Genomic DNA, 12,883 nt, shown 5'->3' with positions numbered 1-12,883 from the left:
AGAACTAGATAAAGAGATCCTTTAGCTCTGATTTTGCATTTTGTGTATTTTTGGTTTGCTTTTCGTTCCTCATGGGGGGTGTCACATGAAGGCAGCAGACTTGCTCCCCTAGGGAAACAGCATAGTCACCTTCCACAAAGCCTAATAGTTTTCTAGATCAAGGCCACCCTGAATCTAATTTGCTTTTTGGGTTGCCTCTTCCTCCAAGCAAAAAAACATTGTGTTACCACTAACTGGAATGGCCTAGCTCAGCAGAAAGATGGTGGATAGAAGAACTGGCAGTTTCAGGACTGGATTGGATAGAAAGTTGAGGTTATAGGGTGGAAGAAAGAGAAGGAAGGCTCCTGTTACGAGCTCTTTAAAGGAATTTACAGGTACCAAGAGTGGAGGCAGGGAGCGAGACTATTTCTAAGTAGAGCTGTGCAGGAAATGGAAATTCTGCAATTTCGACATTTGTTTTGTTCTGATTTTGAAATTTTCCATTAAATGAAATTTTGGGGGAAAGATTGTTTTAGGTCCATTGAAACATTCAATTTAATCAAATACAAATGTTTTGTTCCATTTTTATTTTAAATAATATAATTGACCATATAACATAAAATAAAATAAACCTCACAATATGAATTAATTTCAAATAAAAAATCAAAATGTTTTATTCTGATACGGTTGAAAGATTTGAAACTGCATTTCAATGTTCTTTCTCAAAAGAAAAATTTGTTGAAATCAACACTGTCCCACAGACAGTTTGGATTTTAAGGCAATGGCATTTTCTGATGGAAGATTGTTCCACTGGAAATTTTTCAGCCAGTTTTAGTTCTGAGCCTATTTGGCTTGATAGTACAAGAACTTAATTTGTGAATGTACTTATTTGGGCTAGCACCATAGGTATAGCACCATAGGTTTTACACCCATCAGGCACACCACAGACCTTGGAAATATTAGATACAAATACAACCCATTGAGGTCAAATTTGCTTTCTTCAGGGCTGAAATTGGCTCCTGCCACATAAGAGGACAATGTCTCCTCCCTAAAATGTTTGCAATCTAAGGTAGGCAGATAGTATTAAGGATTAATGACAATGAACAAAGGTGGGTGGGGATGTAGTGAAGTAGGAGAGAAAACGGGGAACAATTTTGGGATGAATGGGTCAGGGACTTGATGAGTGAAAGAGGAAAATTGGACTGTGGGAGCATTTTGCTTTGAGGACGGGGTGTTGCTCTAAAGTCTACTGATTGAGGGTCCAACCTTGCAAGATGCTGAGAACTCTCAATCCCAGCTGACTTTGAGGAGAATTGGGGGCACTTGGCATCTTTCAAGGACTGAGTCCTGAAACAAGCATCTGAAAGGGAGAGGGATTTAGCTAGATGAGCCTATACACAAGCTGCACAGCTTTTTCCTCTCAAACATATTTTTGTTTGTTTTCTTTTCAAGTGAAAAAGGCAGGTTTATATGAGCCTATATGATATGAACCTATTCCAGCACAAAGAAGAGATGAGGAGTCCAAGGGGCAGAGTGTCTTGTAAGAAGCTTAAAGAAATATTTCAAATATTTTTGGGTTAAATTCTGATCTCAGTTACACTGTTGTAAATCCAAAATAACTCCACTGAATTCTGTGGAGATTCTCTGATGTAACTGAGATTAGAACCTGGCTCTTTTTAAAAAAAATAAATAGGTTTGCGTAAAACCAAACGGCTTTGTTTTGATTTGAGCTTGCAACTAAAATAAAGTTCCATATAAGAAAGAATGAAGATTGTTTGGGATTTAGGAGATCCTGTCAAAATTCACCTAACTGCCAGAGTGGTGTTTTCTGGAAGCACTGGGAGAATGACAAATAGAAGGATTTGCATCGCAGCAAGAGGGTTCAAACTGAGTAACGTCCAACGGCTGAGGGACTAAACATAGAATCGTAAGACTGGAAGGGACCTTGAGAGGTCATCTAGTCCAGTCCCCTGCAGTCAAGGCAGGACTAAGGCGATGGCTACACTATGAGGCTTTTAGTGACATGGCTGTGCTGCTACAGCCATGCCGCTCCCTCCTGCCGACAAAAAATTTCCACCCCCCCACGAGCGGCACCGGCTTTGTTGGCAGGAAAGCGCTCCAGCTGACAAAAAGCTGTTCAAACCAGTGCTTTTAATTGGTAAAACTTTTGTTGTTCAGGGAGTGTGTGATTTTTTAACACCCCGAATGACAAAAGTTTTGCTGGGAGTGTCAGTATAGACATACCCTAAATATTATCTAGACCATTCCTAGCAGGTGTTTGTCTCCTCTTAAAAATCTGCAATAACAGCGATTCTACAACCTCCCTAGGCAATTATAACCTGAGAGTTAGGAAGTTTTTCCTAATGTCCAACCTAAACCGCCCTTGCTGCAATTTAAGCCCATTGCTTCTTGCCCTATCCTCAGAGGTTAAAAAGAATAAATTTTCTCCCTCCTCCTCATACCAACCTTTTATGTACTTGAAAACTGTTATCATGTCCCTTAGGCAATAGACTTGGGGGTGTCCTCCCTTAAAAGAGCTCTCTAAATATTATTTTTGATGCAATTTGGCTTACTCCAGTAGCAAAATAAATAATTTTAAAAGTGCTACTTTGAAGCATCTTTATTAACCAAAAAGAAAAGGAGGACTTGTGGCACCTTAGAGACTAACCAATTTATTTGAGCATAAGCTTTCCTGAGCTACAGCTCACTTCATCGGCTGCTGTAGCTCACAAAAGCTTATGCTCAAATAAATTGGTTAGTCTCTAAGGTGCCACAAGTCCTCCTTTTCTTTTTGCGAATACAGACTAACACTTTATTAACCAGAGATTGAAATTATGCCTGGCAGGAATGGCTTTCCAATAGCCAGAGAGGGGATGAATTCTGTCGGAGCCAGAGACATTATTCAGGTTTCAGAGTAGCAGCCGTGTTAGTCTGTATTCGCAAAAAGAAAAGGAGGACTTGTGGCACCTTAGAGACTAACCAATTTATTAGAGCATAAGCTTTCGTGAGCTACAGCTCACTTCCTCAGATGCATATCGTGGAAACTGCAGCAGGCTTTATATATACACAGAGAATATGAAACAATACCTATTCCCACCCCACTGTCCTGCTGGTAATAGCTTATCTAAAGTGATTTCCAGCACAAATCCAGGTTTTCTCACCCTCCACCCCCCCACACAAATTCACTCTCCTGCCAGCAAGGAGAGTGAATTTGTGTGGGGGGGTGGAGGGTGAGAAAACCTGGATTTGTGCTGGAAATCACTTTAGATAAGCTATTACCAGCAGGACAGTGGGGTGGGAATAGGTATTGTTTCATATTCTCTGTGTATATATAAAGCCTGCTGCAGTTTCCACGATATGCATCTGAGGAAGTGAGCTGTAGCTCACGAAAGCTTATGCTCTAATAAATTGGTTAGTCTCTAAGGTGCCACAAGTCCTCCTTTTCTTTTTAGAGACATTATTATCCTTCTCCCCTCCTCCTCAGTTCACATGCTGATCAGTTGTACAGCAGTAAGCAATTCCTGGTGAAAAGCTTCCCCTACGCTTCTCCTGCTCTGTATAAACAAAGGAATTTGCTGTGTTATAAGATGCACAATATGTATATGTCCCTGGATGTCTCCTGAATGCAGAAGTGCAAACTTTCGGCTGTGTTAATCCACATATGATTGATTCTAAACTTTTCATTTGTTAGGTAAAAAACTATATTTTTCAGACAGTCTGGGAGCAACACCCTTTAGTGTCTCTATAATTGAAATTAGGTTGCTTCACTGAATTTAAAAGCCTAAAGGCATGAATTTGAGCCCCTCTTTTGCAATCTTACATTTGTACTTTGCTGTGCTAATTTACATATCACTTACCCATAATGCAGCACAGCCAGTTATCGCAAACCTAGGACTTCACATGAAAATAAATGCATTTACATTTTAAATATATTTATTATATTACATTTGAAATGAATGATATAAAGATATTATAATCTAAATTGGCTATCTGAAAAACTACCATAAGATAAAAATATAATAATTTCAGGACTATATATACTTAGTGTGACCACTGTACCTTCTGGCTGGTCCGATTGCAGTGGAAATTATAATTAATTGATCACAGTCAGTTACAGATTTCTTTGTTCTTTCTCCACTCCCACTGCTTCACTTGACTAGTCTTTTGCTTTTGATGCTTGGCATTTTCAATGATGTGATGTATATCAGTGGTTCTCAAACCCGAGGACCCCCATTTTTATTTTAAAATGTTGGGGACCCCCCAACTGCCCCCCCCATTCAGCCCCAAGTCCTGCCTCCACTCCACCCCTTGCCCCAAGGCCCCACCTCAATTCTTCCTGCCCCCTGCTCACTTCATCCCTCCATCACTCACTCTCCCCCACCCTCATTCACTTTCACAAGGCTGGGGTAGCGGTTTGGGGTACAGGAGGGGGTGCGACCTCTGGGAGGCAGTTTGGGTGTGGGTGCAGGAAGGGTGCAGGTCTGGGAGGGAGTTTGGGTGCAGGAAGAGCTGGGGCAGGGGGTTGGGGTGAGGGATGGGGTGCGGACTCCCGCCGAGTGGTGCTTACCTCAGGTGGCTCCCAAAAGTGACTAGCACATCTCTCTGGCCGTGGCTCCTAGGCAGGGGGGCCAGGAGGTCTCTGTGCGCTGCCCCTGCCCGTAGGAACTGCCCCCACAACTCCCACTGGCTGCAGTTCCCGGCCAATGGGAACTGTGGAGTCTGCGCTCGGGGCGGGGGCAGTGCGTGGAGAGCCCACTCCCCCCAGGGTCCGCAGGGACATGCCCGCCACTTCCAGGACTCACTCGGAGTCAGGGCAGGCAGGGAGCCTGCCTTAGTCCTGCTGTACCGCTGGACTTTTAGCACCTAAAATAGAGGTGGGCAAACTATGGCCCGCAGGACCGTCCTGCCTGGCCCTTGAGCTCTCGGCTGGGCAGGCTAGCCCCCGGCCCCTCCCCTGCTTCCCTCCCACCCCCACAGCTACAACGCCCGTGCAGGCAGTGGGGCTTGCGCCCGCCCACCTCCCAGGCTTTCTAAAAAGCCTGTCCTGCCGCTCTGAGAGGCATGGTAAGGGGGTGGGGAGCGGGGGGTTGGATAAGGGATAAGGGATCCTGGGGGGCAGTCAGGGGACAGGGAGCTGAGGGGTTGGATAGGGGATGGAGTCCCGGGGGGGGCGGTTGGGGCGGGGGGATCTCGGGAGTGGGCAGTCAGGGGACAAGGAGCAGGGGGGGTTGGATGCGTCGGGGGTTCTGACAGGGGCAGTTAGGGGTTGGGAAGTGGGAGGGGGTGGATAGGGGGCTGGGGCCAGGCTCTTTGCGGGGGCACAGCCTTCCCTACCTGGCCCTCCATACACTTTTGCAACCCCGATGTGGCCCTAGGGCCAAAAAGTTTGCCCACCCCGACCTAAAATCTCTCAGTTTGGCTTCAGTAGGCTCTGGGAGAAAGAGGGAGGTGGAGGAGTCGAGGGAGGGAGAAGGAGGAATTGATCAGTGGTGTCTGTAGACGCCCTGGAGTTCCCTTGGGGACCCCAGTTTGAGAAACACTCATGTATATTGAAAGCATAAGGTTGGATGATCACAGGAGAAAGTAATGAATAAAACACAAGTACAGCAATATCTCTGTGCAAAGTTAATTCTATTTTCTCCATTTTGATCATCTTAAATGTCTACTGCTTTTGTGTTCCCACATTTTCTGATGGCTCCTCTTCCTTTTAGATACTAAGTTGAATGATGTTGGGTTTTTGGTTTTTTTTGTTAACCCTTGATCCCCCAAAATGAACATGCATCCATGAAAGGTCACTTAAATGTGTTCAAGAAAAAAATAAAAATAATAATAAAAACAAAAAAACCAAAAACCTTACCTTACCTCAGTGTGGGCTATGTCTCCCTGTCCAGTATATCTGTGAACCCTGTACCTACTATTTACTTCAGCAGGACATTGGTGCACCAGTGTTTTTCATCCAACCATTATGACCATAAAATATGGTCACTGTCTTTCAGGGGTATGTATACAAAGGCAGCTGAAGGGATTAATTGTCGTTGGGGGCAGCGGAAGAAGGAGAGGTCATTCACCAGATGTAGTCAAAGAGTCTGTCCTGATAATATGCTTTCCCGAGGCCGAATAATAAAGTACAGATGACTAAGGCCTTGTCCACACTGACACTTTAAAGCTCTGCAACTTTCTCTCTCAGGGGAGTGAAAAAACACCCCCGCGTGCTGCAAGTTTCAGCACTGTAAAGTGGCAGTGTAGACGGTGCACCAGTGCTGGGAGCTGCTCCCCTCGTGGGGGCGGGTTTTTGCTGGTGCCGCGACTACGCAGCCATGGTAAAGTGCTGCCGCGGCAGCACTCGTTGCAAGTGAAGACATACCCTAAGTATGACATTCATCTCCCTTAAACCTGGTAAGGCCATTCAGGAGAGCTGAATTTAGGACTTTCCTTGGGATACATTATTCAGATATTCTAGTTTATTAACATATCAGACAACCACCAGGGCGGAGTCCCCAGTGGTATTCATTTTCTGTTTGCGTGTTCCACCCTTGCTTCTTATCACCCTCAACTATTTCTTTGATGGTAGGTCCCTACAGTGGGTCTCTTGAAGCCCATATTTTCAAACCCCTCCCCTCACTTCAAGCTTTTCCTATAGCCTTAACAACTATGCTTTCACAGGCGGATTGTCTTGAGAAGAAGGTCAACGTAACACCAGCTCAATCAAAGCAGAAGGTTTTATGCCCCCCACACACACACTTCCTCCTTCCAATAGTTTCCTATTGCCTATTTCCTATCTCCTCTCTACATTATTTTCAGAGTGGTATACCAGACAGAGCACTGAACTGACCTTGGACAAGTCACTTCAACACTACATGCCTCAGAATCCCCATTTGTAAAATGGAAATGATACTGACCTCCTTTGGCCTGGTCTACATGGAAAAATTAGATTGGCCTAACTAGGTCGCGCAGGGGTGTGAAAAATGTACACCCATGAGCACTCTAATTAGGTTGACCTAATGCCCAGTGTAGATGTGGCTAGGTCATTGGACGAATTCTTCCATCAACCCAGCTACTGCCTCTCAGGGGCACCATTTAGGGAGGACAGGTGGGGTGGGGGTGGGGGGACAGTTTCATACCACATTATAATTTTACAAAGAGGGGTAGCACAGGGGGGGCTATACCACCTCAACGTTTCCTTAGTCCCCTCTCCAACCCAGCCACTGAGGGATGGAGAGGCTTCCCTGTGCCAGCACTGTGCGGGGCTTTGGCAGATGCAGGACTTGGCTCCTCCTGGCCAGTGCCCTGGACTGGAGGATCTTGGGCTTTCCCGGGACACTGGCCCAGCCAGAGGCAGTGGGGGAAAGAAGGAACCTGTTAGTGAGCTGAGTGCTCCGACCAGGGGCTGGTTCTACGCACAGCACTGGGTGCGGGATGCGTCTCGCCGGGAGGTGATATGGAGCAGCCGGGGGGGATATGGAATTAGTGTTTCTGTGGTGTGGTGTGTAGTTGCTGGTGAGTATTTGCTTCAGGTTGGGGGGCTGTCTGTAAGCAAATACTCACCAGCAACTACACACCACACCACAGAAACACTAACCCAGAAACCAATCCCTGTAGCAAACCTCAATGCCTACTTTGTCCCCATATCTACTCTAGCGACACCATCAGAGGACCCAACCACGTCAGCCACACCATCAGAGGCTCATTCAACTGCACGTCTACTAATGTGATATATGCCATCATGTTCCAGCAATACCCCTCTGCCATGTACATTGGCCAAACTGGACAGTCCCTACGTAAAAGAATAAATGGACACAAATCGGACATCAGGAATGGTAACATACAAAAGCCAGTGGAAGAACACTTCAATCTTCCTGGACATTGCATAACAGATTTGAAAGTAGCTATACTTGAACAAAAAAACTTCAGAAACAGACTTCAAAGAGAAACAGCAGAACTAAAATTCATTTGCAAATTTAACACCATTAATTTGGGCTTGAATAGGGACGGGGAGTGGCTGGCTCATTACAAAAGCAACTTTGCCTCTCCTGGAATTGACACCTCCTCATCTGTTATTGGGAGTGGACTCATCCACCCTGATCATATTGGCCCTGTCAGCACTGGTTCTCCACTTGTGAGGTAACTCCCTTCTCTTCATGTGCCCGTATATTTATCTCTGCATCTGTAATTTTCACTCCATATATCTGAAGAAGTGAGGTTTTTACCCATGAAAGCTTATGCTCAAATAAAGCTGTTAGTCTTTAAGGTGCCACCGGACTCCTTGTTGTTTTTGTGGATACAGACTAACACGGCTACCCCCTGATACTTGAAATCAAATAATAGTATCCTTCTAGAGTGTAAATTTAGTGTGTACTCACCTTAGCAGTGCCAGTTTAAAAAACAAGTGACCTAAACACATAACTTTAGACACTGTGCAGATGAAGGTTGCTTATTTTCAAATTGTATTTTAATTATATCTTTAAAATAACAAAATTGGTATGAAAATAATTGCAGTTCCTTCCAAGTCCGATAGTAATAGTAATGATGGAGTCAAATGTTAGTGAGTTACGTACATGATTGTGATTGGTAACCATAAATGCCAAAATAATTAGAAAAATAAATCCCTGTTCTTAACAAAAGAGAGAAAAAACAATCACATATGTTAAAATTAAGTAAATACTTTTTAAGGGAGTGAAAAACAAGTGACTAAAATAGAGCAGATAATGGCAGTAAAGATAGTGTACAAATGATCAAACATTCACCCCTGTGCAGCACACCAGCACACTGTGTGTGGTTCCTTTGTAGAGCGCTGAATTTCACTCTCAATGCATGTGCTGTCTGCAAAACACTATTTTTTGTGAACCAGCCAGGGACTTCCACTGAGGATTCCTCCTCTCTCTTGCTCTCTCCGAGTTCTTTCTAGGCCTGGGGAATCAAACTCCTGTATGGAAGGAGAGCTGAATTCCATTTTCAATAATGGTCCAGTGTAGGAACACATACTGCACTGCTCTGAGTCCACAGCAAACTGCTGATTGGGGTCCCTGTGAGGTTTGCACAAAGATCGTGGGTAGTATGTGGCCTTTTTGTAGTAACTAAACTTTTAGTTATTAAAACAGTTTAAGTGCCTCTTTGAAACCTCCACTATCGTTCCTCTTTAGAGCCACCAGCCTTACATTTCTATGATTCTATATTTCTCTGATAATTTCTGCTATTTCCTCCCTTCTTCTTTCTCCCTGTTCCCATCTTTCTTTTTCTTTCTCTCTTTCTCTCTTTCTCTCTTTCTTTCTTTTAGCAGCTCCCAATTTGCACTCTGCATGGGCTTCACTGCCATCCTCCTGCCCCATTACAACCAATACAATCAGCAATCAAGTAGTTAACACTGCGGAATGCCTACAGCAAAGCCCTCAAGGCAAACAGCCGCTCTGGTGCTGCCCCTGCGACCTGCTGTTTCTACAAAGAGCTGGACGCGACACTTGGGGGTGACCCCACCTCCACTCTGAGTACCACCATGGACACTTTAAAGCCCAGTTCAACAAGGCAGGAGGAGGAGCAAAGCAGGAGCGAGGGTGCTGAGGCGGAGGAAGACACCCCGGAATCCCTAGAAGCATGCAGCCAGGAGCTGTTCTCAAGCCAGGAGAAAGGTAGCCACTCGCAACGGCCGGTGCTTGGGGAAGGACAAACACCACAGGAGGTTCCCGGTAAGCGGCTTTTATTTGGGGAAGCAAGTTATTTGGTGCGGGCTCTTGGGGCAAGGAGGGTTAGGGCTGCATGCGTGCCTAGATGTGGAATAGGGCGTTGATATGCTCTCTCACATCGTGGTAATCGGCCTCACTGATCTCTTCAGAGGTCTCATCCAGAACTTGGACAATGTGCTTGTGCAGGTTTCTCGGGAGAGCCACTGTGGTCCTTGTCCCAGTCAGGCTAACTTGTCCATGCCACTGTGCCGTGAGGGGTGGGAGGGACCATTGCTGCACACAGGAAAGCTGCATATGGGCCAGGGCGGAAGCTGCATTGTATTAGAAGACCCTCACTTGCTTCCCAGGTCACCCTCAGCAGCGAGATATCTGCTAGGATGAACTCTGGTGGAAAATGTGGGGACAGTGTTCAGTATAGGGGCCCCCTGCCACTGCTGGCTCTCCCCAAAGATAGTACAGCTGTGAAACAATCAGTCATGCTTGACCCTGTGCTTACTCACCATTGTGGGGCTCCCGTGGGTTATGTGCACTCGCTTTGAGACAGGAAAATTATGCTATTGTGTAGACTGTGCTTGCCCTTAACTACGGGGGAATCGTTGCTCTGTCTGGTGTGAACAATGCTGCCTCTGTTAAGTGTTGCATTTTGCCTTTACAGATGCAACCTTGAGATCTCAGCCGTCTGTTTTATCACCGGCCAAAAGACTCCAAAGAATCAGAAAGAGGCCACGTAGAAGCAAGGAAGACATGTTGCATGAAGTAATGCAGCATTCAAGTAATGAAAATCAAAAAGTGCAGGAGTGGCAGGACAGTGAAAGGAGGATACACCAGCAGAATGAGGAGTGCCCGCACAAAAGCGTGGTGCTCTGGCAGCAAAACACAGATTGGCTGATAAGCATAATGGAGCGCCAAGCGGACTCTATCCAGGCGCTTGTAGCCATGCAGGTGGAGCACTACCGTGCCCGCCCCGCCCCCTTGCAGCCCTTGCTCCAAAACTCTTTCCCTTGTGCCCCCATGTCACCTCGAACCCACTTTCCCCGGCATCCAGGTTCTTACCGCCATCAGCTGCCTCCAACACCTGTAGCTTCCACCACCCAGCCCTGAAAACTATGACTCTTACCCACGGCACTCAACCCCCATCACTGTTGGATCATATTAAAGAAGTTCTGTATTAAAATCACAAATGAGTTTGATTCCCCATAGTTTAAATTCCAGGGTATTACTAATTAAGAGGTCTCTTGGTTTTTAGTACTGTTTCTCTCCCTCTAGGTGTGAAAATTGAAAGCTGCTAATTGTATTAGTACATTCTAAGACAGAGTCTGTTCTCAAAGCAATTCTTTGTAACAACAACTACTCACACAGAGAGAGACTCAAAGCAATACTCTGTAACAACAGAAACAGCACCCAGAGACTCCCCGCCCTTTTGTTATATTCATCTCGCTTTGTTAACAATTGTGATTAAAATAGAGACAGAGGATGTATGTGGATGGATGCTTAGTGTGGATAATAACTGAATGATCAGGGAGGTGCCAGCCTAAGAATCCAATGTCATTGGCTGAAGAAGGCGACAAGTGGAAATAACCAGAGGACCCCCCCCCCCCAGAGGGCAGACTGGAATCCACCCAACAGCCTCAAGAATGGGAGAACCAAAGAACAAGATAACATCTGGCAGCACGGAGCCGTCAGGAATGTGCCATCTGCTGATTGATTCAGCAACAGCATGATGAAGCAATTCCCATAGACGGGCATAGGAAGAAATTCCTATAAAAATGGACTCTGGAAAGTGAGAACTTTGGGGTCTGATTCTGCAAACCAACTTCCAGGAGCATCAGATGAGCATCTGACAAGGCCCTGCTGCCTCCTCATGTCCAGGCCACCTGGCCAGTGGCTTGGCATGAGCAACTCTAAGGCTGGTAACTATGATAACAACCTTGCAGAACCTGTATGTGTGTGTGTGTATATGAATGAATGTGTGAATAAATATGAAATTGAATGGAATGTTATAGCTATAACTAACTGCTTACTATGATTCTTTCTGTATTCACAATAAATGTGGTATTTTGCCTTTTCCCCTTTAATAAGATCCTGCTGGTTTTTATTTTATTGGTATAACATCACTATGCAGTATAGCCATCCTGAAGTGCAGCACTCATTGCACACCATTGCAGACAGGAAGGCTGAGTATGATAACAGGACATATGCAAATCTGTGATTCTACCATTCCCCACCCCTCCCCCTTGCCCTGTTTCCCAAGCAGTTGTGTTTCTTTTCAAGAAATGGACTTTTTGGCTTTGAAAACATTCTTTATTATTGCATAAAGGAAAAGATACCTTAGCCCAGAAAAGAAACAGGCATTGGAAGTCAGCGTAGCAAACACAGATTCCTACTAACATTGGAACTACTGCACTTCACTCCCGTGCAGGGCACCAGACGTTACTGGTGGCTTTCAGCCTCAAATTGCTCCCTCAAGGCAACCCTAATCCTTGCAGCCCTGCGCTGGGCACCTCTAATAGCCCTGTTCTCTGGCTGTTCAAATTCAGCCTCCAGGTGTTGAACCTCCGAGTTCCATGCCTGAATGAATCATTCACCCTTCCCTTTACAAATGTTATGGAGGGTACAGCACGCGGATATAACCGCGGGGATGCTGTCATCAGCCAGGTCCAGCTTCCCATACAGAGAGCACCAGCGGCCCTTTAAATGGCCAAAAGCACACTCTACAGTCATTCTCCACTGGTTCAGCCTGTTGGTGAACCACTCCTTGCTGCTGTCAAGGCTCCCTGTGTAGGGTTTCATGAACCATGGCATTAAAGGGTAAGCGGGGTCTCAAAGGATCACAATGGGCATTTCGACTTCCCCCATGGTGATCTTCTGGTCTGGGAAAAAAGTCCTGGCTTGCAACTTCCTGAACAGGCCAGTGTTCCAGAAGATGCGTGCATCATGCGCCTTTCCGCGCCAGCCTGCGTTAATGTCAATGAAACGCCCACGGTGATGCACAAGCGCCTGGAGAATCATAGAGAAATACCCCTTCCGATTAACGTACTCGAAGGCTAGGTGGGCTGGTGCCAGAATTGGAATATGTGTGCCATCTATTGCCCTCCACAGTTAGGGAAACCCATTTGTGCAAAGCCATCCACAATGTCATGCACGTTACCCAGAGTCACGGTTCTTCTGAGCAGGATGCGATTAATGGCCCTGCAAACTTGCATCAACATGATTCCAACGGTCGACTT

The 12,883-nt window shown here is 45.8% G+C and overlaps 2 protein-coding genes across 2 annotated transcripts in view; one reads left to right on the top strand and one right to left on the bottom strand.

The window, feature by feature from the left end:
• Positions 1 to 4,565, bottom strand: part of EZH2 (enhancer of zeste 2 polycomb repressive complex 2 subunit) — a 150,841-nt gene extending 146,276 nt beyond the window's left edge. The window contains exon 1 of the mRNA XM_084619735.1: positions 4,547 to 4,565. The gene's annotated coding sequence lies outside the window, so the exon portion shown is untranslated. The remainder of the gene's footprint in view (positions 1 to 4,546) is intronic.
• A 142-nt stretch (positions 4,566 to 4,707) lies between these two features.
• On the top strand, positions 4,708 to 11,677 carry LOC311516077 (uncharacterized protein). The gene is made up of 3 exons (XM_084619736.1): positions 4,708 to 4,853; positions 9,257 to 9,659; positions 10,312 to 11,677. Exons 2-3 carry the CDS (start codon positions 9,470 to 9,472, stop codon positions 10,755 to 10,757), a joined length of 636 nt encoding a protein of 211 aa, XP_084475862.1. The 5' UTR covers positions 4,708 to 4,853; positions 9,257 to 9,469; the 3' UTR covers positions 10,758 to 11,677.
• The last annotated feature ends 1,206 nt before the right edge of the window (positions 11,678 to 12,883 follow it).

This window comes from Lepidochelys olivacea (genome assembly GCF_965140295.1).
Source record: "Lepidochelys olivacea isolate rLepOli2 genome assembly, chromosome: 2".
Taxonomy (NCBI): Eukaryota; Metazoa; Chordata; order Testudines; family Cheloniidae; genus Lepidochelys; species Lepidochelys olivacea.
This window is presented reverse-complemented; position numbering and strand designations above follow the sequence as displayed.

What these genes read in the sequence shown, in the direction of transcription:
- LOC311516077 (XM_084619736.1), top strand. Translation starts at nt 9,470, where the DNA reads ATGGACACTTTAAAGCCCAGTTCAACAAGGCAGGAGGAGGAGCAAAGC. An exon ending in AACACCACAGGAGGTTCCCG is followed by an intron (nt 9,660 to 10,311) that starts GTAAGCGGCTTT and finishes TTGCCTTTACAG; the next exon opens with ATGCAACCTTGAGATCTCAG.